The 25,857-nt window shown below is 33.3% G+C and overlaps 3 protein-coding genes and 1 pseudogene across 3 annotated transcripts; 2 read left to right on the top strand and 2 right to left on the bottom strand.

Annotated features, from left to right (window-relative positions):
* Positions 1-7,019: 7,019 nt before the first annotated feature.
* LOC120116346 (uncharacterized protein At3g28850-like) lies at positions 7,020-7,825 on the top strand. Its single transcript, XM_039136861.1, has one exon. The coding sequence runs from the start codon at positions 7,487-7,489 to the stop codon at positions 7,805-7,807; it is 321 nt and encodes a 106-aa protein (XP_038992792.1). The 5' UTR covers positions 7,020-7,486; the 3' UTR covers positions 7,808-7,825.
* On the top strand, positions 7,112-7,483 carry LOC120116167 (uncharacterized protein At5g39865-like). The gene has a single exon (XM_039136718.1). The coding sequence runs from the start codon at positions 7,112-7,114 to the stop codon at positions 7,481-7,483; it is 372 nt and encodes a 123-aa protein (XP_038992649.1).
* Positions 7,826-10,496: 2,671 nt separating the features above from the next.
* On the bottom strand, positions 10,497-14,276 carry LOC120116338. Its single transcript, XM_039136851.1, has 4 exons — positions 13,594-14,276; positions 12,777-12,935; positions 12,020-12,697; positions 10,497-11,769 (listed from the first exon to the last, which is right to left on the bottom strand). The coding sequence occupies exons 1-4, from the start codon at positions 13,927-13,929 to the stop codon at positions 10,630-10,632; spliced, it is 2,313 nt and encodes a 770-aa protein (XP_038992782.1). The 5' UTR covers positions 13,930-14,276; the 3' UTR covers positions 10,497-10,629.
* A 6,618-nt stretch (positions 14,277-20,894) lies between these two features.
* LOC120116122 lies at positions 20,895-24,338 on the bottom strand (annotated as a pseudogene).
* Positions 24,339-25,857: the final 1,519 nt, after the last annotated feature.

The following is a 25,857-nucleotide window of genomic DNA, read 5'->3' as shown; positions in this document are numbered from 1 at the left end:
ACCTAACATGATATCTACCCCCATGCTTTGTTATCCACAAAAAGAAATCCTAACCTCATGATATCTAATTCGCATGCTTATTCAAAAAATAAACCTAACCGCATGATATCTAGTTCGCATGCATTTATTCGAAAAAAACGAAAATAAATGACTCAAAAAAGCTTTTCCTTGTGTACCCTCCTCACGGGATTCTTAAGGTTCGGGTTTAGTTCAACCTAAGTTCGGGCTCTACGTTCACTATATGCCGGGTTAGGTTCTAAAGCAATAGGTTCTCGAATTTTCCTTGTCGGTTCCCCCTTGGGCTGCCGAACCCTCAATCCTGGCCCATCACAGGCTTTAGGGGATCGAGTTCAATTTCGAGGGAACACACCTCCTTATGTCCATGCGGAGGTGATTACCATCACGATGACCATAAGGCGTGAGCTCCAGGAGCGATCCACTATCCCATGCGGAGGTGAAAACCACCAAGGGCATAGTCTCTCACTCCTACTTAAATAGGACGGAGCGGGGTTTTAGCTCATGTTATGATAATGCAGCTGTGCAGTGTGTGAGGAAAAGCGAAAAAACAAACAATAAAAACACTCAAAATCAATTCCTAAAACAAACAATTATTCTGAAATCATTAACAAACAGATTAGTACAACTATTTAATTGTCAATCAAATTAAATTAAAGAAATCAAAATACAAACGAAACTTATTTAAAAACCAAACAAGGGATCAAAAACCAAATTAAAACGAATTTGTAATTTTCAATTGCAAAGACAATTAATTAATCGACTATCGGCTTGACTCTCTAAAAAAAGGTCCCCAGCAGAGTCGCCAAGCTGTCGAAACGATTTTTTTCTTAAAAGGTGAAAAAAGGTGAGATTTTGAAAACCGCATTAATTCTTAATTGTCTCTTTTCATTTTAAAAACATATGCGATTTAAAAGACCTCTCGTTTCGAAAAAATTTGAATTTCCTTTACAATCGAAAAATACGGTTCGAAGAGTCGCCACCAATCTTTGATTAGGGTGTGATTGGGCACCCAAAAATGCTTTGTCATTTTAAATAAAAATTAACTTTAATTAAAACAACAAATTGAGGTCTGTGTTACCAAAATCCAAGTTCGGGAGTCGGTTACGTGCGGGGAAGGATTAGCACCCCCACAACGCCCTAAATCGGTACCTAGCCGATTAATTAACGTCTTTGCAATGAACTTTACAAATTCAAATTTAATTTAATTTTTGATCTCATAAAACAATGATGTAAATTTAAAAACATTCAAAAGCACTCAAATAAATTAAATTAAAATTACCGAGTCGTTTTAGAAAGATAAATAATGTTCGATTATTTACAAATATCGAGACCAGGTCTTAAAGATATAACAACCTTTTCTCGATATATTTAAATAAACGAACATTTCTTTTTCTCTCGTTCCCAAATTTTAGGTGACGAATCAATTTTTTGGTTTCACTTTCGGAATACATTTTTATTTTAAAATCATTAAAAGCAGACCTCAAATCAGTTATGACTGCCCACTTAAAATAATTTTAAATTAAAAATATATTACCCTTAATCCAATTATGAATACGTCGAGTTATGCAAATAAGGCTATCATGCAAATTGTGGAAAAAAATATCATGCTAAAATCAATTAAACAAAAAAAAACATACAATGTGACATACAAAAAATTACATACATATATTTTAATTAAGAATTATAAACCATGCATATTAACATACAATGTACATATGTGACCTAAATACAAAAACAAAATCATAACATGCTAAACTATAAATTTTAAAAAGTGTATATATATACATGTTAAAATAATGACTAAATTTAAATATATGTAAAATTAAACACGGGACTTAAATAAAAACACACATAAATATAAGGGATTTTAACATAAATAATCTAACAAAATTACAACTAAAATTAAAACTGGAAAAATAGCGAAATCAGAACAAACACAAAAGGTTAAATTCGAAAGCAATCCTGAAAAAGACTAAAGTGTAAATATGAGGCTAAAGTACAAGGAGAGCAAATTATCCTAAGATTTAGGTGGCTAAAAATTAATTAATCCAAAAACTATGATATCAAACATATTTTATACAACCTAAACTACCCAATTCACGTGTACACCTCACGCTTCACTCTTCTTCTCCAACCCCCCTCTCATTCTTACACGCACGGCAGACCAGAAAAGGAGACTGGTTGTCGTGCCTCATCCTTCAACCATCATCGCCGCCATGCTAGCCTTGATGGTTGCCTCTCAACACCACTGCTCCAATCCTCTAATGATGGCCAATAACCCAACGGCCCAACCCCTTTGCTAGTCGAGACTCTCTCGCGCCATTCGTTCTTAAACAGAGAGTTACGAAACTCTCTCTACGCCAGCCACCGTACTCAATAGTTCCGGTAAAGACCCAAAACCTTCTCCTTCCTCTAATTTATTTTACTATTTTCTGTTTTAATCTCAGATTGGTTTTCAACAGGAAAAGAAAAAAAACAAACAAAAGCAAAAACAAAATGGTTACTGGTTTTTGTTAGAAACTAGACATAGGAAATACCTTTGAGAATATTTGAAAATTTGCGCTGTCCTTCGTTTTCGTGCTTAAGATTGTTTTATTGAATCGGATAAATGAAAGGAAGAACCCCTCTCTTTACACACTGCTTTCCGTTTTCTCTCGTTTACAGTTGCTTTCTTCTCTTTTCTTTCTTGTGTGTTCTCCCTTTTTTTCCCTGTAATTTGTGATGATTCCCCAAGTTGATGAGTGGTTATTCCCTTAAAAAAACTGACCATCCCCTCCATTTACAGTTTTTTGATAACTCAAAATACCCCCCACTCTCTACAAACCGTTCCCTCTGTTTTCCTGCTCAAAACTGCCTGTCTTAGTGGCCTAATCCAACTGAGCACGGGTTGGGTTAAATATCATGTTGGGCTCGATTCGAATTGTCTAATCTGCTATAAGCTCGGACAAAACGAGCATCTACAACTTAGTTCATCTTAGTAATATTTATCAACTCTGCATTTCTGACCCCATTTTTTTCTCACAAGCATTTCATCGAACATCTATGCTTCACCTGAGATAATCTGTACCTAACATTACACCTTGAATCGTTGATGGTCCCGATAGTCCATTGGTCGGGTCTTCTCTCAATGAACCCTTATTCAAGTCAATACCTCCACATAATTCAAAGTTAGATTAGAATTTCTCATGCATCACCGACTAAAAAGTTACGCTGGAAAGGAGAAGAGAAGCGAAAAAGGAAATTCGAGATTAAAAAGGAATTTGGGGTTTGGAATGAAATTGAGGACTGTGTTGCAAGTTTTAAAAGTTGGGGGACCTAAATGCAAGCACCTGAAAAATTCAGTGACCATATTGCAAACGTACTAACGACAGTGTAACGATGGGGACTATATTGCAAACAGACTAAATGTTGAAGGACTGTATTACAAGTTTTAAAAGTTGAGGGACCTAAATGAAAGCTTTAGAAAAGTTCAGTGACCATTACCATACTTTACCCTTATTATTATGATTCTTATGTTCGGAAAATGACACTGGTTTAAGTTGGATGTTAATATGATGATTGCGATATGATAGTTGTTTGAGATTTTGGAGTAAAATTTTATTATATCATAATCAACAAATTAATATTTAGCAAAGACGAGTTGGGAAAATAATAAATAATCAAGTGATCATTTTGCACCTTTTAACAGTCGAGGGACTCAACAAAACAATACTATATAATCGAAATATTATTTTGTAACTTTTAATAGCCAAGATAATTTAATAAAGCAGTAGTACCCTATAGTCCAGATCATTTGCTTTTTATTGAATCGATCAACTCAATTGATTTAATAAATTACTTTAAATTATTTATAATCAAATCGATCAACTTAACTGATTAAACCGACGTGATGTTGTGTTGATTATGATTATAAAGTTTAGTCGATTTGATTATTGTATAAGACGATCGGTTAATCAATTTAATCATTTACTATCCTGTTAACAAAATACAACAACTAAAAAGATACAGAATAAAGAGTAAAGTACATAAATAGTCTCTTATTGTTTTATTAAGTCCATAAGTTATTAAAAGTTATGAAACTGTCTCCGACTAAGAGTGTTTCTTTTTTTAGACACTTCACTATTAAAAGTTATAAAATGGTTATCCGATTATTCATTAAGTTCCAAACTCATCATTTTTCGTTAAAAAATGATGATATCTAAGCTAAATGTAAACATGATAAAATTTGATCCAGAAATCTCAAACGACTATCATATCTCAATCATCATGTTAACATCCAACTTATACAACCATCAATTTTTTAACGAAAAAAGACGACTTTAGAACATAATGAATAGTCGGGTGACCATTATGTAACTCTGAATAGTCGAGAGACTTAATAAAACAACATTCTATAGTTAAAGAACCATTTTATAACTTTTACGAACACCATTTATGTACTATGCCCTAAAATAAAACATGAAGCACCAAACATAATATCCTTCCATACATTATGTTCACAAACATCACACTCATATGAGACACAATTCATAAGCATCATAAATTCTCCAAAGTTCAGATTACAAACACCATAACCAAAGTTTCAAAGCATTTTACTTGATCAAATGTATTATATAGTCTCATCCATATATTATATATAGAGAGAGGGTGAGAATCTACTTATATAATGTAAAACTCTTTTAGTTTTACACAAATTTAGGATCGTTGAATAAGTGAAAATAGATGGTTGAGATTTTTTTCCAGGAAATATCTTCACATTTCTTATTTTAATCTCAATCATCTGCTTACACTCATTCAACGATCCTAAATTTGTATAAAACTAAAAGAGTTTCGCACGCACGCGTTTATGGGACAATGTTTTATTATGGGACACTGTTTTATTGAGTCTCATGACTATTAAAAGTTACAAAATGTTCTCTCGACTATAGGATGTGGTTTTGTTGAGTTTCTCAACTATTAAAAGTTACAAAATAGTCACCCTACTATTTATTATGTTCCAAATTCACCATTGTCCGTTAATTTTGAAACTTGAGCTGGATGTTTGTCTGTTGTTTGAGATATGATAGTTGTTTGAGATTTTAGGATCAGATTTTGTCATATCTTAGATAGCAGATTAATATCCATCTTAGATTATCATCAAATTTTTAACTAAAAAAGGTGAATTTGAAACATAATGAATAATTGAGTGATCATTTTGTAACTTTTAATAGTCAGGGGACTCAACAGAGTAACATCATTCAACAGAGTAACATCATATAGTCGAGGGACCATTTTATAATTTTTAACAGTCGTAGACTTAACAAAGCAACACCCTATAATTGAGGGATCATTTATATACTTTACCCAAAAAAATAAAGACTTTTACCACAAAATTAAATATGATCAAAACTCAATAAATCCAAACTATTTCGTTATACTAATGGGATGATTTCATGTTAGAAGACGAAATTTTAAAACTTTAGGAGGAGATAAATTTATAAAATTCCAATGGTAAAAACAAATTTTTAATAGAAAATATATTAAAAAAATCTAAAATCTATGATAGTTTTAAAATTTTAAGCGGACTATTAGCCTCACCCACCCATCGGTCCATCCTTAGTAATGATATTTTTAACAAGTATTATTTAGTTAGGTTACATCTTCATTTCCTTCAAAGTTAGCTTTTGGAGACAAGTCCTTTTCAATGTCATTGTTTTCAAGTTGGATTAGTCTTGGTGTCTATTGCTCAAAGGTTCTCCATCATCTTCATTATGCATTTGCTTTTTCTTTCTTTGAATAACTTTTTGTTGTGAAGTCTAGAATTCGAATAATGCATTTTCAATTAGCATGTCGATGTCAAAATACACTTAGGTCTCTCGGTGCTCGAATCGAGGCCTCAAAAAATAACAACAATTATTTTTATTATTGAGGATCTTAACTGATAGTATCATTTAGGATAAAGATAACAATAGATGAACAGAAAATATTTATTATATGTATTCATTTAAACGTAGATATGAAGTCCATAAGAAATGTGGGATTTTTTCCATCTCTAATTTAGAACCAAAGTGTAAATGTGACAAAGTTGAGGCACCTGTTTGCAATTGACGGGTAGAAATTAAAGAGTAAAGCATGCAAGCATTGCACGCTTGCTATACCATATGACCATTAATAGGCCAACCTCTTTTAATGGCAGGTGCATGGCTCAAATTTTCAAATCATCATCTTGATTCATTGCTTTCCAAAGCACCATGTCATATGTCAATCAATATTAATTGGTCCATCAACTTCCACTAATTTGCAGATATGGGAGGAACAAAGTTCAACTTTTATGACTCGATTGTCTCTTGAATCAATATTAGTACCGAAACGTATGTAAAGTCGATTCGTAAAAAGTATCTTTAAATAAAATTGGCAAAAAGACATACTTTTGAAGAAAAAAAATCCATGTGGCCCTTATTATGTTTTCTCCCAATGTGATCCTCCAACTCAGAAAATAAATTCAATGTGGTCATTTGACTAACGTTTTTTCGTCATTGAGCGTTATGTGCTGGCGTGACAGTCCACGACGGTGTTGACATGGTAGTCCAGGATGACAGATAAATGTTGGAAATGACATGATAAATTGCTAAATTGGTAACTCAAACATGACAGATGAATTGCTACATCAGCACCGTTAACCATCACTTCAGTACCTGAACTGGCACGCCAGTACTGTAACGGTCAACGATGAAAAACGTTAAAAATAACATGACAGATTTACTTACCGAGAAAAATATAACACCTTATATCATTGGGATCACTCATTGGTTCGTTTTAATTAAGTTATTTCAGTCCAATGATGTTATTTCATAAAACTTTAACCTAATATAATAGGAATGTACAAAAATTTTCCATGATTAGGGCACCAAAATGTTGGTTATGGGTCAGTGTACTCCAATGGTGAATTCAGTGATCAATCAAAGCTTTTAAAAGCAATCCCAACACATTACCCCTTTTCTTTCATTTTCTAATTACTTTCCTTCCATTTGAAATTCCATCCTCCTACATCTTTCTCTCTCAATTACCCTCACTTTCTCTCTTCCCAAACAGCTCTCATTTCTATGCTAAAGAGATGTCGGGCATGCAGGGAAGAAGAGGGTTTCTAAAGAAACTCAAATTCAACCCTACAATGATCAACACTTTGAAACAAGGCTTAGTCTTTCATCAGCACATTGTCTCCAACCAAAACTGCAAAACAAACATCGTCGATGTCAAAGATCGAAAAGACGACGAATTCAACGTCGAACATCCGTGTTTGACGGATTTCGAAGAGAAAAGTCCGCCAGACGGCAAGAACGCGGTCGTTTTCTATACGACGAGCTTACGAGGGATCCGTAAAACATTCGAAGACTGCAGCAGAATAAGGTTTCATTTGGACAGTTTCAAGGTATCAGTCCAAGAGAGAGATGTTTCAATGGACAAGGGCTTCAGGGAAGAGTTGTGAAACATGTTGGGCGGTCGTGTCATCCCTCCGAAGCTCTTCGTCAAAGGCCGATACATCGGCGGAGCCGACGAGGTCGTCGGACTTCACGAGCAAGGGAAGCTGAAGAAGCTGTTGGAAGAGATACCATCGAGTGGCAATATTATCGCCAACAATGTGTGCACTTCATGTGGCAATCTGAGGTTCTTGATTTGCTCCAGCTGCAATGGCAGCCGCAAGGTTTATGAAGAAAAAGACGGTGATCATGGCCATCATCATGAGTTCTGCATCAAGAAATGCAATGATTGTAATGAAAATGGATTGATTAAATGCCCGACTTGCTGCTGAAAATTACATGCTGATGTTTCATCAATTCAGTGTTGTGTAGATGAACAAAATGGTGAAGCTCTTTGTATCTAATTTCCCTTCGTCAACTAATATATTAACAATGGTCTAAATTATGTATTCAATTTGTTTCATGTGTTTGAAGATATTATTAAGATTGAAATCTATATATATATATATATATATTATATTGCACGAACCAAACGATATCAATGATAAAAGAATTATTGTTATTTTTTAAGGTCTAAAGTTCGAGTACTAAAAATATAAGGGTGCGAGCATTCAAAATTATGTTGCATTGAATTATTTTTTTTGAGATTTTAGGGATTTTAATATTTATTAACTGAATTAAACATTTAATTATTTATTTATCGGTATATATGTTTTTTTCAAGTAAAATTAAGAATTTGAATTATGCATTTTTTTAATACGATTATAATGTAGTATATATTCAGTGGTGGAACACAGTTAGGATAAGTGGGGCTATGACCCCCCAAAAATTTGAAAAATTTAATTTTAGACTCTTAAAATTTTCAAAAAATTAATTTGGTCCCCACAAAATTTTAGAAATTCATATTAAATTTTAATTTTTCTGAATGTTCTTAATTAAATAACTCCCATAAATTTTAAAAATACTCATTAAGTCTCTTAAATTTTCAAAAAATTTATTTAGACCCCAATAAATTTTTTGAAAAAAATATAAATTGAATTCTTTAAATATTTTAATTTAAACCTCTAAAATTTTTAAAGTTTTGAGTTGACCCCCCAAACTCTATTATCAAGTTCCGCTATTGCATCTATTCATAAGATTTCTTAATTATTGACGACACACATACCCTACAAACACAACTACTTGAACCCAATAACTTAAGAAAACGACTTCATTTAATCAATAATTCCATTCAATAAGTTCTAAGAATTAAGTGGTTAGAGAAAAAAAATTAAAGCTCTCCTCAATTTTAGGATAAAAGTGATAACAAAGTTAATATCAATCAATAGGGTTAAAAACAAACTTTATTTATCCTTTTTGCTATCACTTTCCAGAAGAGTCAAAAGGCCAGCATTACCAACCAATTTCTTTTCACTTTTCACTCCCAAGTGTAAATAAAAAATAAAAAGAAGCAAAGTTTGGTAGTGTGATTATTGATTTCAAATTCGAATTTTTAATATATATTTTTATTTTAAATTATAGAATCTTAAAATATTTATATTATTATTAGTTTAAACCGAAATGATTTAAAACCTAAATAGATACAAGATGAAAACAACGAGATTGATGAAAGTTTGGTAGTGTGAAATTCACCAATTTGGAGAAGCATGGAAAAGGATATGTTAAAGGTGGGAGGTTGACAATAGATGAGATTGAAATGATTATGAAGTAGGGCAATAAAGAAGGCATGCACATGGGCTCTTCCTTGAGATGTAGATAAAGTCATTGAGAGGAATCCAAAACAAATGTGATCATGACAAGAAGTAAGAATAGGATGTAATTTAATCTAAAATTGAAGGGTTTTGATATGATTCGATTTGATAGGATCAGATTTTCTTAAAATATTTGAGTTTAGGTCAAGTCAGGTTCGACTGAAGGTTGAAAAAACTTTGACCTCACCCAATTCGGGGATAATGATGTATTTTTTGTTACAAGTGTTATTATTATTTTAATTAAGTATTATTTTATATTGGGTTGAATTGAATTTATACTCTAAAAATTCGAACCAGGTCGGAATTAGATGGAGGATATAAAATTTGTAGGTTAGGTCGGATTCGGGTGGAGGATACATATTTTTCAGGTTGGATCGGATTTAGGTGAAATGTATAAATTTTTTGAGGTCGAGTCGGGTTGATCAATTCCCTACCCAACCCGACCCGTTGCCATCCTAGGTAAGAGTATCACTTTATAATTATAAACAAATAAAGCACATCTTCATTCAAATTTGATCCTTTAATAGCTTTTTTTTTTGAAAATTTGGATTACAATTTTACCTGAAATAATTAACGTATTAAACTATTTTAAGTTTTGAACTAATTAATAAGAATTGTAAAGTGATTAAATCATGTCAAAATAAAATACATGGACTAAATCCTAATTTTGAACATAGTAAAGAGACCAAAATCATAATTTGACCAATACAACTGATAACAACAAGGCGAAAAACTATTCTTTTCCGTATATGTACACTTAGCGTATCCGATCCCACACGTATTCTTCTTATGTTCTCGTGATCTTAATCCCCAAACACGACCTTGAAGCACAGCAAAAGAATAATTCAGAAGCTCAAAACATATTCAACTTGTTCACGAGGTTTTGACAGAGAAAAATGCTGTTAAAGAACCAAAAGAAGCATCTTTATGAGAAAGTTCCCTTCTTTTTTCTGTAATTGGACCATATGGTCTAAAGAATCTTTTCTTTTTCTCGGCCCCCAAACACCACCCTTGAGAAAGCTCAGCTTTGCCTTCTGTAGAATACAGGGAAAAAGAAAAGAAAAGAAAAGAAAAGAAAATTTGGGTTTTCAGTTAGAGAATCATACTTGTCATCTGCAATCATGTGGGATCATATTATTTTTGCCATCAGTCAAACAAAGCTGCAATAGTACATCTGGAGCAAAAACAGGAGAATATTTCGATAATTGTTGAACACAAATTTTATTGATCATGTTCTTGCTAAAAATATACTCGTATTCGACACTCATACTCGAGTCCAAAGAGTTCCTCTTGGTTAAATTAAACTGCATTCACATCATAAGATACTCATAGCTAAAGAGAGAGAAAACAGGTTAGGGTAAATCATCACTTTTCCTAGGATTTACTCATTTTACAGTAAGTCTCTATGCAGCAACTTCGGTTAACGGAGCTTCGGCCAACTGCCATTCGGCTGTTGTCATTTGAGTAACGGTTGTCATCGGAGTTGTGGAAGTCTTGGGTCGTGGTTGGAAGAACTCGGTATAGTGGAATTCGATCTGTAGTCGGTGATGTAACGGTGTTGAAGCCATTAAACCCTTCTTGATATCTGTCTGCAATTCCCTGATAGGTATAGCAGCCAAAAAGCTCTTAATGTATTCCTTGCAAGACTCCTTTCCCCGGCAAACAACCTCCTCACCATCCTCATTCTTAACCGATTCCTCGGGCTTGGTTGCTATGGACCCTACAACAGAACCGTCTTCCTTTCCATTGACCTGTTGAACCTGTGAACTTTTCAGTTTGGTTGCAGCTGTTGCGATCTTCTCATCACCAGTTGGTTTATCTTCCGCTGATTGAGCCGTATTAGCTAGCTTGTGAATTACGGTACTGCTGTCGAATTTCAAGATGTAAGCTTGATCGCATCCCTCATAAAGCCTCTCTCCCAATGTGTCGATTATGTAGTAAGCTTCAGTTTCGACCTTCAGGATGAAAAAATGGTCGTTCCAACTAACGATGTATAACTGTGGTTCACCATTATTAAGACATTCTTCACTGGCACGACTAATCTCATCCCAGATGTTATGAAAAGACATTGCCCCATGCAAAAAGTCGAATCTTCCCTCATCCATCCCCTCTGGATGGAAAAACCCGATAAAGGACTTTCCTGGAACTACAGTTAGAGAACGTATTTTCGCTTGGAGAACCGTCTCGAGATCAAAGTGTTTGTCAGGAAACCGCTCCCTATAGGTTTCATTCTCACAGAGGTTCCTCCATTCCAACGAGCCATCTCTGATCAAACTATCGAATTGAGACTTAATTGGCATCAGATCACGGTTATTCTGAAACCAATCGGCAATGACAGCAACAAGGGCAGTACATGCACTTTCACCTGCTGCTCTCTCACTCCGTTGATCAATAGAAGCAAAGAAGACTTGACCTTGAAGCTTCATGTTCCCATCACGGCTTACCACTTCCTTTTGTTCCCAACTGCCGATTGCAAAATTATCGTCCCCAAAATCAGAAACCGATGAACTATTTGCAGATGAATCTTCATACGTCTTGTGCCACTGCCAAATGAAATGGTAGTTAGATTCAGAACTTCATATGCTTTAACTCAAACTACCGGAATTTATAAAAGAATGAGTTGCATTAGAATGTAGGATCTAAAAATATCGAATCAAATACATAAACACATGCGTCTTGAGAGTTGCATGAATTCATAAGAACATTAAGATATAACGTGGCAAAACTCGGGATTAAAAATCCGATGCAAGAGCATCGATGATCAAAAGATGTAATGTGAGAAATGATTATTACCCCAAGTGCATGGGATTCATCATAGCTAAGTTGACGGCGGCGGTCGAAATCAATGTCATCCCCACCTTCTTCTCCATAAGATTTCTTCAACAATGGCTCCCCTTTAACTTCTGGAGATCTGAAGCTCGGCTTCCTTTTTTTCCAAGGCAAAATGCTGCGCTTCGAACTTGACAGCAAGGATGGCTCCGACACTGATGCAGCGGAATCCTTGACGTTTGAGGAGCCAACATCAGATTTATGATTGCTGTAGTACACCCAATCCTCACCTTCCTCGTTGATCTTCATGCTGGAATAAAACGATCCTCCAGCATAGTTTGCATGCGCCAGAGTACCGTAACTAAATGACTTCCGGACAATAGAGTCACCCTTGCCCTCATCCGATTCTCCCTCAAAATCATCAAGTGAATCTGTGTCCAATGGATACTCACCATCACTCCTGGCGGAACACCTTCCTTCACTGCCATCATCCTCTCGACAGGCCTTTTTAGCTGTCCTGGTAGAAACATACTCTTTGAAAATTTTCACTTTCCTAAGACCAGCTTTAATCGCGGAAACCTCATCCTTTTCCATCGAGACCGTTTCTCCAGATCGGACAGGCGATGCAACAGGCACTAATGCTCTTTGTACCGGCTCAGTGGCTTCTTGAGCAGTTTGTAGTTCCAACAGGTTAAGCGATATCTACACGATTAATGACAACCTAAAATCAGAAAACATAAAAAACCTGAACAAAACCAATGAATCAAGTCGAGGCACATACGTAAAGTAGCGGACCAGGCTCAGCAGCACCGGCGGAGACCATGACCGGGATGTTTAACTCAAACTCTTTCTGTTCGGCATAAGAAGCGTATTCAGCGAGATTCAACGATGCCGTCCCGACGATGACAGGAAACTTGTTCTTAGGTCCCTGGTTCAAGCCCTGCATCAAGAAAAATCACTTCAAATTAGTTCAAAGAGATAAAGAGCTAACTTATAGATAAACAAGCCCTTGAGGTAAGAATCCTGAATCCCTCAGCCTCCAATGATCAGTTAATCAATCATATTATTATGCTCAAGTAAAGCTACATACGTACATACGTACATACGTACATACGTACATACGTACATACGTACATACGTACATACGTACATACGTACATACGTACATACGTACATACGTACATACGTACATACGTACATACGTACATACGTACATACGTACATACGTACATACGTACATACGTACATACGTACATACGTACATACGTACATACGTACATACGTACATACGTACATACGTACATACGTACATACGTACATACGTACATACGTACATACGTACATACGTACATACGTACATACGTACATACGTACATACGTACATACGTACATACGTACATACGTACATACGTACATACGTACATACGTACATACGTACATACGTACATACGTACATACGTACATACGTACATACGTACATACGTACATACGTACATACGTACATACGTACATACGTACATACGTACATACGTACATACGTACATACGTACATACGTACATACGTACATACGTACATAATTTTCTAAAAAATAACTTACATTGAGGACAGAGAAAGCGATCTCCCATGGATGAAACGCGTTGTCTTTATAAGTCGATAAGCTACAATGGGTTTGAAACTCCTCGTCCCACGAAACGGCGTCGTTTGCGTCAACGCCTTCGACTTCTCTCGTGAAATTCCTCTTCACCGTTCGCCTCAAAGAACTCAGGGATGCCTTCTGACCTTTCCATCGAATCTCCACCGTTAATTTCTCCGGCTTCTCCTCATCTTGCCTCACCGGATCCCACCCTTCCAGCCTCCTCACGATCAACTTCACCTCGTACTTCTTCGAAACCAGCGGTGGCCACGGTCGCCACTTCATCATCTTCACCACCATTTAAAAGAGAACCCAGAGACGGAAAAACAAAAAGAAACGTAATTTCCTAGAATTGTTTGCAGAAAAACAAACGAACCCAGAAATCTAATATGTCTTCTCCCCCAGATCTTCTGAAATATAAACACAGAAACGAAAGGGGTTCTTGAATCAAAGAGAGGGTAGTTAAAGAAATGATCAAAAATGGAGATTTTTAAAAGTTAGAAGAAGAATTGATTTGATTTGGAAGAACAGACAAAGAAAGACCAGTCGTTGGGAAAGAGAGAGAGAAGGGAAAGGATGGTTTTATAATAAAAAGGGAAAGACAGAGAAAGAAGAAACAGAGTTAACGTTGGAAGAGAATGAAAATTATAGAACAGAGAGAGAGAGAGAGAGAGGGAGGGAGGGAGGGAGGGAGGGGTTAAAAATGTTAACAACTACCGCAATGACTAAAGGAGGATAAGGGGAAATCCAGCGGAGCAAGAGATTAACAAATGATGGAACTCCTAAAATATATTGTTGAAGAAGATAATTATAAATCTCAAATATAATTTATAAGATAAATATAAAAACTATTAATTCAATTTAATGTTGATTTACCCTCTAATATATTGATTTATTATTTTTAATTTGATTTAATTAATTTAATAATTTTATATTATATAATATTTAGTTATCATTGTATTTTTTTAAAAAACGACTTTTTTATTGATATTGTTTCCAAATCAAGCTAGACAGTTTGATATATGGTTTTTATTTAAAATTTGAGAAATAAATAAATATATATATATATATATTAAAAAATAGTAGTAGATAATAACTATTATTAAGTTATAGGCATGTAGTCTAATCAATTAATTTATGGATAATTATGGATAAACATATGTTTATTTTATGTTATTAATGTAATGTTCACAAACTAAATTATCTGAGTGGATATAAGAATAGTTATTAATTTTAAAGTTTTCGAGATGGGGTATTAAATATTACATAGTATTTGAGCATGATTGAGAATCTTTAAAATAAATAAAAATATTTAATATTATGACTTACTATGTTTAGAAATATTTTTATTTTTTATGTATATAAATAATTGGTTAATTAATTCAAATATCCATATTAAGTATTATAGAGGTTTGTTTTAGGAAATATTTTTAAAGTAATTTGTTTTATTTATAATATCAATATTTAAATATCTGACATTATTTAAGAGATTTAATGCCTCATTCTATTATATTAACTTACTACTAAAATAATTTAACGTTTTAACAAATTGTTTATTCACTTAATAAAATACTCAAAAGATGCATTAATCAAGTTATCTCAGTTATTAAAGTAGTTGTTATCTCTTGATGTCTTAAGTTTGAGCACCAACGTATGCAAACAGAAGTGTTTGAGTGCTTTAATTGTCAAATAATTTAGAATATTTAGAACAAATACTATATTATAATCACCTCAGTCTAATAAAAAACACTCAAAAGATAAAGAGCCTGAGGTAATTTATATTAATATTTATTTAGATTAAAATAACTTCATTAATATTTATTTCTTTAACAATTGTTAATTTTAAGGGGGGTTCAAGTTTTTTTATTTTTTGTCAAGCTTATTTGAAATTTGACTAATATATATCAAATTGTCTAAATATTATTATATTAAAAAATTGTGAGAGTGGTTAGCCATTGGTCAGATATTTTAACTACTTTTGAAATTTTATATTATAGCATTTATTATATTTGTATTATTGAATTGTAAGTCAACGTTGAAGCTCTACACCCAGATTTTGCTTCTTTCACACCAAACATTTGTTTATTATTAATGCTATTGTTTGTTCCTTTGGACTTTCTTCATATGTATAGGGTGGGTTGCCATAAATTCTTATTTCCTCTCCATTTTTCAGTTAAAAATTATATATTAAAAACAATTGTTGGGTTGAGGGGCCACATACCCTCTCAGTCCATCACTAGTTCCGTCTCTATCTTAGTCTTATAACTTATTTTTGATGTATCATTCTATATTTTATCTTTAATTTAAAATCTTAAATTATAAACATTGTAATTTAAGTATCTAAATTAGGATAGAGTATAGAATTGTATAATTAAATAATTTTGAGTGTTAAATTGATATAAAAATATGATAAAAATGAAGGTAATAAATTGAATCTATTACAGAAATAAACGTGATCCTTAAACTTATATGAATTAAATATAAAAAAAAATTACTAGGTTGGGGGCCACAGACCCTTAATACTTCTGTCCTTGTCTTAGTATTATAACTTATTTTTGATACAGTGAATTTTTCTTCTTTGTATGTGATTTGTGATTTTTTTTTCGTTCCGAGATTCATATAATTTTCGAACATCGAAATTTAGGTACCTTTATCTTTCAGCCATCCATCATGGGGTGTGGGACAATTCCATTTTAGAGCCTTAGAAGTTGGGCAAGTCATCATCAACTTGCATTTGCTTCAACATTTCTTAACCTCAAAAACGTTTTAAATGATGATTTAGTTGGCCAAATTGGTGATAAAGTTTAGGGCCATATGCCCCATACGTGGGATTCAATCTAGTTACTATTCCTCAACACCATAGGTTTAGACCCTTTTGCCCCTTAGATAACACCTGTAAAAACGAGTAAATAGATAATTGGGGTAAACTACGCATTTAATATCTAAACTATCAATTTTGATATGTTTTAGTATTTAAACTTTCAATTTTTTAAAATCATATATAATGTTTAGTTTTTGTTTCATTTTACTACCCACCGTTAAAAATTTAGTGCATTTAATACTTAAACTATCAGTTTTAGTTCGTTTTAGTACCTAAACTTTTCATTTTTTTTAAAGTTAACATTAAATTTTGAACCGGTACTAAAATGAAACAAAAAATTAAACTTTATGTATAGTTAAAAAATTAAAAATTTAAATACTAAAACTGATAGTTTAAGTACTAAACACATAATTTATCCTTAATAGTATTGATATATCATATTAAAATTTTGAATTATTGTATAAAAACAATATTGTATATATAAATTATTGCATAAATAATATTTAAAATGAATTTTGTAAAGATTATTCTAGATATTTTAGTATATCAAATCGATCAAACTTTAAATTTTTAATAAAATTAATTTTATCGATCGATCTGATCCGACATCTTAAAATATTTATAAATATTGGTATTTTAAGACTAATTATTATTAAAAAAATGTAATTCATTAATCGGTTTTGAAAGAACATTTTTTTATATTTGATAGTTTTTTTTCTTTTGGATCCGAAGATTTTGCCTTGACAAATTCGCATGTCTGACTATGGTGGGTGAGTCTCTCAATGGGGATTTCTGCATTCACAATGACTCGAACTCGAGATATGCTTAAGCGTAATCAAACCGTTTACCATTTAAATCAATCTCGTTGGTATATTTGATAGTTAATATTATATAAAATCAATATTTTTATTTTTATATGATGTTAAATAAAAAAACTAAAATCTATTAGGTAAAGATTGAAGACACTACCCATAAATTTATATAAAAATCTTTTATAACCCAATAATTAGGTTCAACTTTTTTTATACAATTAAGTATTTGATATTTTAATTATGTAGTTAGGTATCTATTTTTTTAATGATATAATTATGCCAAAATATTTAAGTACCATATTGCATATAAAAGCTAAAATTAGGTACCAAAGTTATATTTATTAAAGGACAACGAAAGATTGACACAAACTTTTTGAAATACAAGCTTTGCAACGAATGAAAAAAATGCCACGTGTTGAACACAATATTTCATTGGACGGATGGTGCTTGCTTGCCTGTGACAGCAGTGTGAGCAAAAAATAGCCGTTACCCGTTACACGTGTCAGCTTGAAACATTTTTTTTAACAAAAACAATTAATTTTATTCAAAAAGTGAAATATCTTAAAATATAATAAAAATTTTCGATTATAATCGTAAACTAAATACATAATTAAGACAATTTTCTATAATCATACAAACAACCAAAATTAAACAAAGATAAATACAAATGAATTTGATATCAACGACAAACAAATCACAAAAGGGATAAATTATTGGAAGATCACAAATAAAATCGCAAACTTAAGCCATATGAAAAACTATCTAAAAAAGCAAAGCTATCCAAAATCCACAATTAGAGTCCAAAGCAAGAAAGATCAATTATATATCAAATAAGCGACATCTAAATTAATTATGATGATGTCAAATCAACCCTTAAAAAAGATAAATAAATAAAATTAATCAAACAACCGAAAAATATGTCAAAAGACAAAAGAATGCGTACCACAAAATTAAAATTACATTTTTATTTCAAGTGTATCATTCATTATAATCAATAAAAATGGTAAACTATATTAGTGACCATCGAACTATAGCCACTTTTTATTTTGATCATCATTTTTTAATTTTTTATCAATACAATCGCCAAACTATTTAAATACATTCAATCAGACCAATTGTTATTAAGTTTTAATTAAAATGTTGACGTGATAGTTAATAAAATTGATATAATTACACATTTGGTCACTGTTACTTATATATTTTATCAATTTAGTCATGATTTTAATAAATTAAAATAAATTTAATCTTTGAATTAGATCATGACACGTGTTGTCACCCAATTAGAGGATTTAATTTATTTTAATTTAATAGGTTTATTTTCTATCAATCAGAGGGTGTCACATGCCACCCTTTGGTGAAAAGAAAATTAAAGAATACATAAATAAGAGTGACTAATTTGATTCGAAGATTAAATTTATTTTAATTTATTAAAGTTAAGGAAAAACAATAAGATAATTCATGCATTATTATGAGTAATCTTATCTTATACATTAATACGAACTATATGGATCGAGAAAACTTTCATACGGTCTCTCAATTATTATCTTAAATGACTGATTTTCATATTTTTTAGTAACAATAGAAAATATTATAATCATGTGTATAAGGTGGATCTATCTATTCAAAATTTTGAATAATTTATAAAATTATCATCCCTAAAATATATTTATATTTAAAATTTTGTTTTATTTTGTCATGCTCATATATATATATATATATATATATATACATAAAAAGATATAGGAGAGGAAGTACCCATCATCCAAGAATATTTTTCACTTTTTTTTCCCAAAAGTGTGATTAAGACATTTAATAATATATATATATATATATATAGAGAGAGAGAGAGGGATGGGACTATGTTTAAACAAGACAATTATGCCGTCATAATAATTTTAAAATCTCAAAATTTTGGTAAAAATACATTAGAGAGTTCCCTGGACTTTAAAAAAAACTAATATATCTATTGTATTATTTTTCTTTTAATGTCGCCCCTCCAACTCGAAAAATATACCTAATGTGATCATTTGACCGACTTTTTTTGATGACTTATGATGATGAAGTGGTAGTTTATTGCACTAACGTGACGATACACGGTGCTGACGTGGTAGTCCACGATGGTTGATTACGTAGAGAATGACATGTCAAATGGGCTAAATTGATAACTCAAACATGACAGATGAACTATCATGTTATCATCATGAACTGTCATGTCAACACTATAACGGTCAATAACGGAAAAATATTAGTTAAAAGATCACATTGAATTTATTTTCTGAGTAAGAGAGTCACATTTGAGAGAAAAAATAATACGATGATTAAATTAATTTTTACAAAAATACAGAGACCTCTCATAACTCTTTGCTTAAAATTTTTATAATTTTAATGAAGATTTATATTTTCTAAAAAAAATCATAAGAATCGTTCGCTCAAACTCTTCCTTAGAAGCATATGCATTAATGTTTTGGCGAGAAGTGCTTTCCATTGGTGGTGTGGTTACTGCCACGTGTTACACTAACGCTTGGGTTGATTAGCTATTCATCAACTTTTTGACTAATCAAAATCATTAATCTGTAGAATTATTTTAATGAAAAGGATATCACCTTAAAAAAATTATTATTTTCTTTCTATTTTTTAAATATCAATCAAATCCAATTCAATTCTTAAAAACTATCATTTTTAATATATTAATTGTAAAATAAATAATTTTAAAATTATACTAATGTCATATTTTAAAGAAAAACATATGATAATATTTAAAATCCGTTTATATATATATTTTTTTAAATTTCACTGATAGTATATAAAATAAAATAACTATCTCTATCAAATTCCTGAAATATTTTTAAAAGAGAATAATAATGATAAATAAATTAAATTAATTTTCTTTGTATACTATGAAAAAGTAAAGTGGTGGGATATTATATTGCCGCCCATTTACGAAAAGCCACAAATTCAGTCAGAAACAAACCAATTGGCTAATTATCATCCTCATTAAAACAAAAGTTTTAAATATTTTTTAATATCTATAATAATTTATTTTTAAAATTGAATCGATTTGAGGTCGAAAATGAAAATAAAACTCATTTTATGATCGAATAGTTTTCTTTTTATCTCAAAAAAAAAATTGAGTTTTTAAATAAAATTCGAGTCGAGCAAAGAACCGAGATTTAGCTGACCTAAAAGATAAGATGAAGTATGTTGCTGCATGCATGTGCAGATCAGTTGAAAATGAAAATCCATGCAACAAGATTGCATGATATTAAATATTGGAGACCATGACTACTTCAACCCCTTCAAGCATATACATATTGATATAACCTATGAAACCCGAAAATCTACTTAATCGAAATGAACGATACCTCTCGAGTCGGGTATCGATCGGATCTCTGCAATTATGATGCATAGGCAGCCATTAATGGGGAGCTTGGGAAAGTCTAATGAGGGCCACATACCAAGAGGCAGCCATTAGTGAGGTTACTTTGTGCAGCGGAATCCCAGGAAATGGTGTCCCCCATTAAAGAGGACACTTTATTTTCGTGTATTCGGACTATGTTCGAATATTTTCTCGCTATATAATCGTGTTTAAATCTAAGTTGTTCAATCCTCCTGGAAGCTCTAACATCTATCTGCAAACCATTGGATTTCATGCTCTAATCATCTTTCAAGTGAATGGTATTCAGAAAAATATGAATTGAAACAATGAAATGATTTAAATCATGGTGAAAGCTTGCGTTCACTTTTTAGAGTAGATTTTTGTTGCAATACAGTTTGAGCTAAAGAATGCTTACCTTCTCTATTGAGCCGTAAAAAACAGTCCGGAAATTGACGGTACTAGGAACGATCCCTGAGTTTCCTATTTCGGATAAAAGCTGCATGGCTTCCTCAGACCTACCGACTTTACAAAGACAGCTAGTGAAAGTTGAGTAAGTCTTTAAATCAGGCTTCAGTCCGTTCATCTTCATATGACGGAAGATGTTCCAAGCATCAGCAGCCTTTCCCGTGTCCATGTAGCCACGGAACATTGCGAAATAAGTAACTACAGTCGGCAGACAACCTTCCTTTTCCATTTTTGCCAAAATTGCCAATGCACTCCCGATTTGCTTCTCCTTGAAGAAATGAACTATCAAGGATGTATAAACATGGATTGTCGGATGAATGTTGGCCTGCTTCAGGGAATTCACCTTAGCCAGTGCTTGTTCGAATCGACCCTTTCGTAGTAGTGCATGGACAAGGCTTCCATAAACATACTGATCCAATGGGGATTGTTCTGTCCAGGCATTATCTAATATTTCTAATGCTTCTTCGAGTCTCTCTGCTTGACAAAGTGCCCTAATATACAAGGAATAACTTAGTGGAGCCGAGAATCCGATCTTGCTGAGAGATTCCACACGGTTTATTGGCTTCCGTTAGCTTGTTAACTTCACATAAACAACCAATATATGTTTCAAGTAACTCTTTGTCGGGGATAAATCCAGAACGGATAATTTCTTGGAAGATTTGAAAGGCTTCATCTACCTTCCTACCTTTTCTCCCGCAGAGTGATATGATCAAGCACTTGTAGGTACTAGTGGTTGGATTGAAACCGTCGGATTTCATCTCAGTAAAAGTCCTCAATGCAACTTCGGTTAGACCAGTTCTACCATATTGCATTATCATGATCTCTCACGCATCCGATACCAAACAACCCCTCCTTTTCATTTCATAGAAGAGCCTTCTCATGTTCTTGAAATCTTTCCCGCATCCGGAGATTTTGATAGCCATGTTCTAAGTTTCTGAAGTGTGCTGATAACCAGCTTGCTTTCCTGCTCATGAAAAGAAATTTAAAGCATTTTTACCATGCAAACTGCTCTTTCGCAGTATTTCCACCACAAGTTCCGGTGTAAACTTAATGTTGCATCTCTACAAACCTTCTTCAACAATGAACCAATCCTTTGAGGATGACATTATTCTATACACTTCTTCCAGGTCCTGCTCATTGAAGGCCTTCGAAAGGGATTGTACTTGGTTACAATCTGTACTCTTGGGCTCTAAATGTTTATCACCCGAATCCGGGAGGAGGTCCTGTCTTTTGAAACCAGTATCACTTAATTCATCGGTCTGAGAATGAATTTTACTAATTCTCTGCATCTGCTTTAATTTTTCAACAATGTCGGTCTCTCCATTTCTCTCCATGCTAGATATAATCCAACGGAATATCTCATCATCTCGTATGACTACCTTTTCCTCCTGCATTTTGCATAAAACCCGAAAAATTTCATCTGTCTTTGCAACTTTACCAAGCTCCTTAATGAATACTGAATATGCTTTCCAAGTGGGTCTAATCCCCCTACCCTCCATTGAATTGAACACTTTCCATGCTTCGGATATACAGTTTTGGCCAACATGACCTGCAACCATGGCCATAATAGCAACAATATCAGGCTCGACACCTTTCTCCAGCATCTCATTGTATAAATCACAGCCTTTCTTATACTCCTTCGATCTAAAGAGGCATTGCATTAGATCGGTGTAAGTAGAAGCTGTTGGCAAGAACCCGGATTCCTTCAAGCTTTGGAAAGATCAAATGCCTTAGAGAAATCATTTCTTCTCAAATACCCATTGATGATAATCTCATAAACCTTCTCGGTAATCAGTTATCTTCTCTTCATAATATCAACAATCTCCATGGCATCGGCAATCCTATCAGCTATGCACAATCCTTTGATCAGAATCTCGAAATAAAGGGGGTCTAAAGACAAATCTTTCTTCCTAAGGTACCGAATAAATTCTAAAGCTTTCTTGATTCTTCCAGAGATAAAGAAACTCTTCAATACATAACCATAAACTTCTTGTTCTGGAATCTCAGAGACCCTCGTCATGTTATCTGCAACAAAGTGAACCGAATCAGTATCCCCTGATTTTGCTACGCAATTCAGCAGCATCTTGTATGACTTTGAATCAAGGATCATTTCCTTCTCAACATCTCCCTGTAAAACTCTAATACTAAGTCACCTTTTTCAGCATTGCAAAGAGCATGCACCATCATCCTATAAGTCGTTTCGTCGGGTTCAAAACTGCATTTCTTCATGTTTTCGAAGGCTTCCAGCGCTTTGCCGATCACCTTCGACTTGCCATATTGTGAAATCAGAATTGTCCAAGTCTTTACATCTTTCTTACAAGATTTCACTTCCATTTCCTCTGATATCTTCTCGACCAGCCTATATTCTTTAGCCTCACCACTTACATACAGCATGGTATTGAAAACTTCAGTTGTATAACTAAAACCTTCTCTCACCTTCACCCAGTTGAAGAATCTAAAAGCTAAATGAGGCACCTTAAAGCACCTTTTTAACACTTTCTCAACAATATCCGGTTCAAAAGAAAACCCTGATTTATCTAATTGTTCCTCCATGGAAATCAAGGTGTTTTCAGCTCTAACTATCTTAGTTATCTCATGAACCACTGGACTAACATCGAATTCAACTGAATTCCCCATCTGGGCATCATCCAAAACCGTTACATTCTCCTCTGTACCCACCAATTCACTCTCCTCCTGGACATTTTCACAAACAGCTGGCCTGCTAGACAACGATTGCACAATAAGCTCAGGCTAACTGGCATTGGTTCGTGGGGTTATTGAAAACCCAGATGGGTTTTCACCTGAGGTTACTTTAACAGCTCCAAAAATGTCAGTTATTTCATTCCCCTCCTTTTCCACCAATTCATTCCTCCGCTGTGCATTTTGACAAACACCCGGCCTTCTAGACAACGATTGTTCTATAAACTCAAACTCCCTGCCAGTATTTTGTGGTGTTATTGAAAACCAGGATTTGGTTTCATCTGGAGCTACTTCAACAGATCCTAAAATATCAGTTATTTCATGGAAGAGTGATGGGATGCTACAAGTTTCAGCTTGCTGGGCTTTCTTCGTTTGTTTTGATGATTTAGAGAGTGATGAAAAATGAAGAGCGAGAGGCTTGTGTCTCGAGAAATGGAGGCGAATCCCAGATTGTGAATGAAAGTGACGGAATCTGACTAAGTACCTCATATTCAAGCAAATCTTTTGATCTCCACTACCTTTGTTGCCGATGTTCAGTTTCTTCGGAAAAATTCGAACAAGGTTGTCTTGAGAATATATATGTTTATTATTTGAATGGTGGTTTGGTTGGGTTATTTAACGAGGCTAGAGGGGTTCGTCAGGGATTTCTTGTCTTCTTATCTGTTTGCTATTATCATGAATGTTATTTTTGGGCTTTTGGACAGAAATGTCGAGTATGATGTGTTTTGTTTTCATCCTAAAGTGTCACAAGATTTGTCTCATCAATTTTTATATTGTTGATGATCTCTTGGTTTCCAACTAAGAAGCACGGGGACGACAAAGGAGGCCTGTTTCAAATATCTGATACGTTTTCGGTACGGGAATGGTTGGGGTACGTACCGAAGACGTGACATGGTAGTAGGGTACGGCTGATCGAATTGAGGAACGATCAAAGCTTATCCGGTGATATTTCGGGACGTCTCCAAAGGTAATTTTGCTCATCCATCGGCGTCCGATTTGCCTTCACGTCGACCGCCACCAGAAGCAACCGATGAACCCAACATCGAATTTGAACCGAACTCAAACCCCGTTTGCCTTTGTCTAAATCCTTAAACCTAGAAAACTAAAATAGAAAACCCCTCGGCCTTTGGTCTCCTCCAATCCCTGGTGACGTTTCTCAACGTTATGACTATCGGTTCATTTCCACGGTGAGTAACTCGACTTTCCCAACTCCGACGAGACCAAACCCTAGGTCTAAGGTAACGAAAACACTCCTCTCCCTTACTTGTTATTTCGAAAATCTCTATAAAAAAAAACTGAAAAATAATCAAGATCTACCATTTTGAAAATCACCATCTCAAAAAAAAAATGGAATAATCTCATAGATAGTCCTCAAATATTATATGTTTACTGAAAAGGTTACATAATTTACAATAATTACAATTTGGTCAGAGAAATAATTTAGAGATTTTATTGTTCTAAATTTAATATTGTGGTTTGAGTATTGATATTTGATTTTATTTATGATTTTTTATATATATTTATAATTTTATAATTAATTTATATGACATACCCTTACCATTCTCGTATCCTGTAATTTTAAAAATTGATGTTTATCGTCCCCCTCCCCGTCCCAGTATCCGCATCCATGCAACATAGGTTTCCATTAAGGGGATTGTGGATTCGGTTGTGAGGGTTTGAGTGATTTTAAAATTGTTTTATAATTTCTCGGGATTATAAATTAATCCAGATAAGTTTGGACTGTTCCCTTTTGGGATTAATGAGGTTGCTCTATTTGGACTGTTCTCTTTTGGGATTTTGATTACAAAAATCTAACGAGTCTTGTCCTCAAATTTGATTTTCAAAATAAGTAAGGTTGAATTAAGTCAGACACGAATTATTTTACCATATGTAATTGTACGTTCTCCAGTCATTTATTTAAGAATAGGACTCTTCTTTAAAATAATGGAATCGATTTTGGTCTCTCACGATCAACTCACGCCTGAAAACCTTGGAAATCAACTTGGTCGCACGTTGACTATTAGAGTTGTGTGATTCAAATTCTTTTGTGTCAA

Source organism: Hibiscus syriacus, unplaced genomic scaffold (assembly GCF_006381635.1).
Source record: "Hibiscus syriacus cultivar Baekdansim isolate YM2019G1 unplaced genomic scaffold, ASM638163v2 tig00000913_pilon, whole genome shotgun sequence".
In the NCBI taxonomy this organism is placed as follows: Eukaryota; Viridiplantae; Streptophyta; class Magnoliopsida; order Malvales; family Malvaceae; genus Hibiscus; species Hibiscus syriacus.
This window is presented reverse-complemented; position numbering and strand designations above follow the sequence as displayed.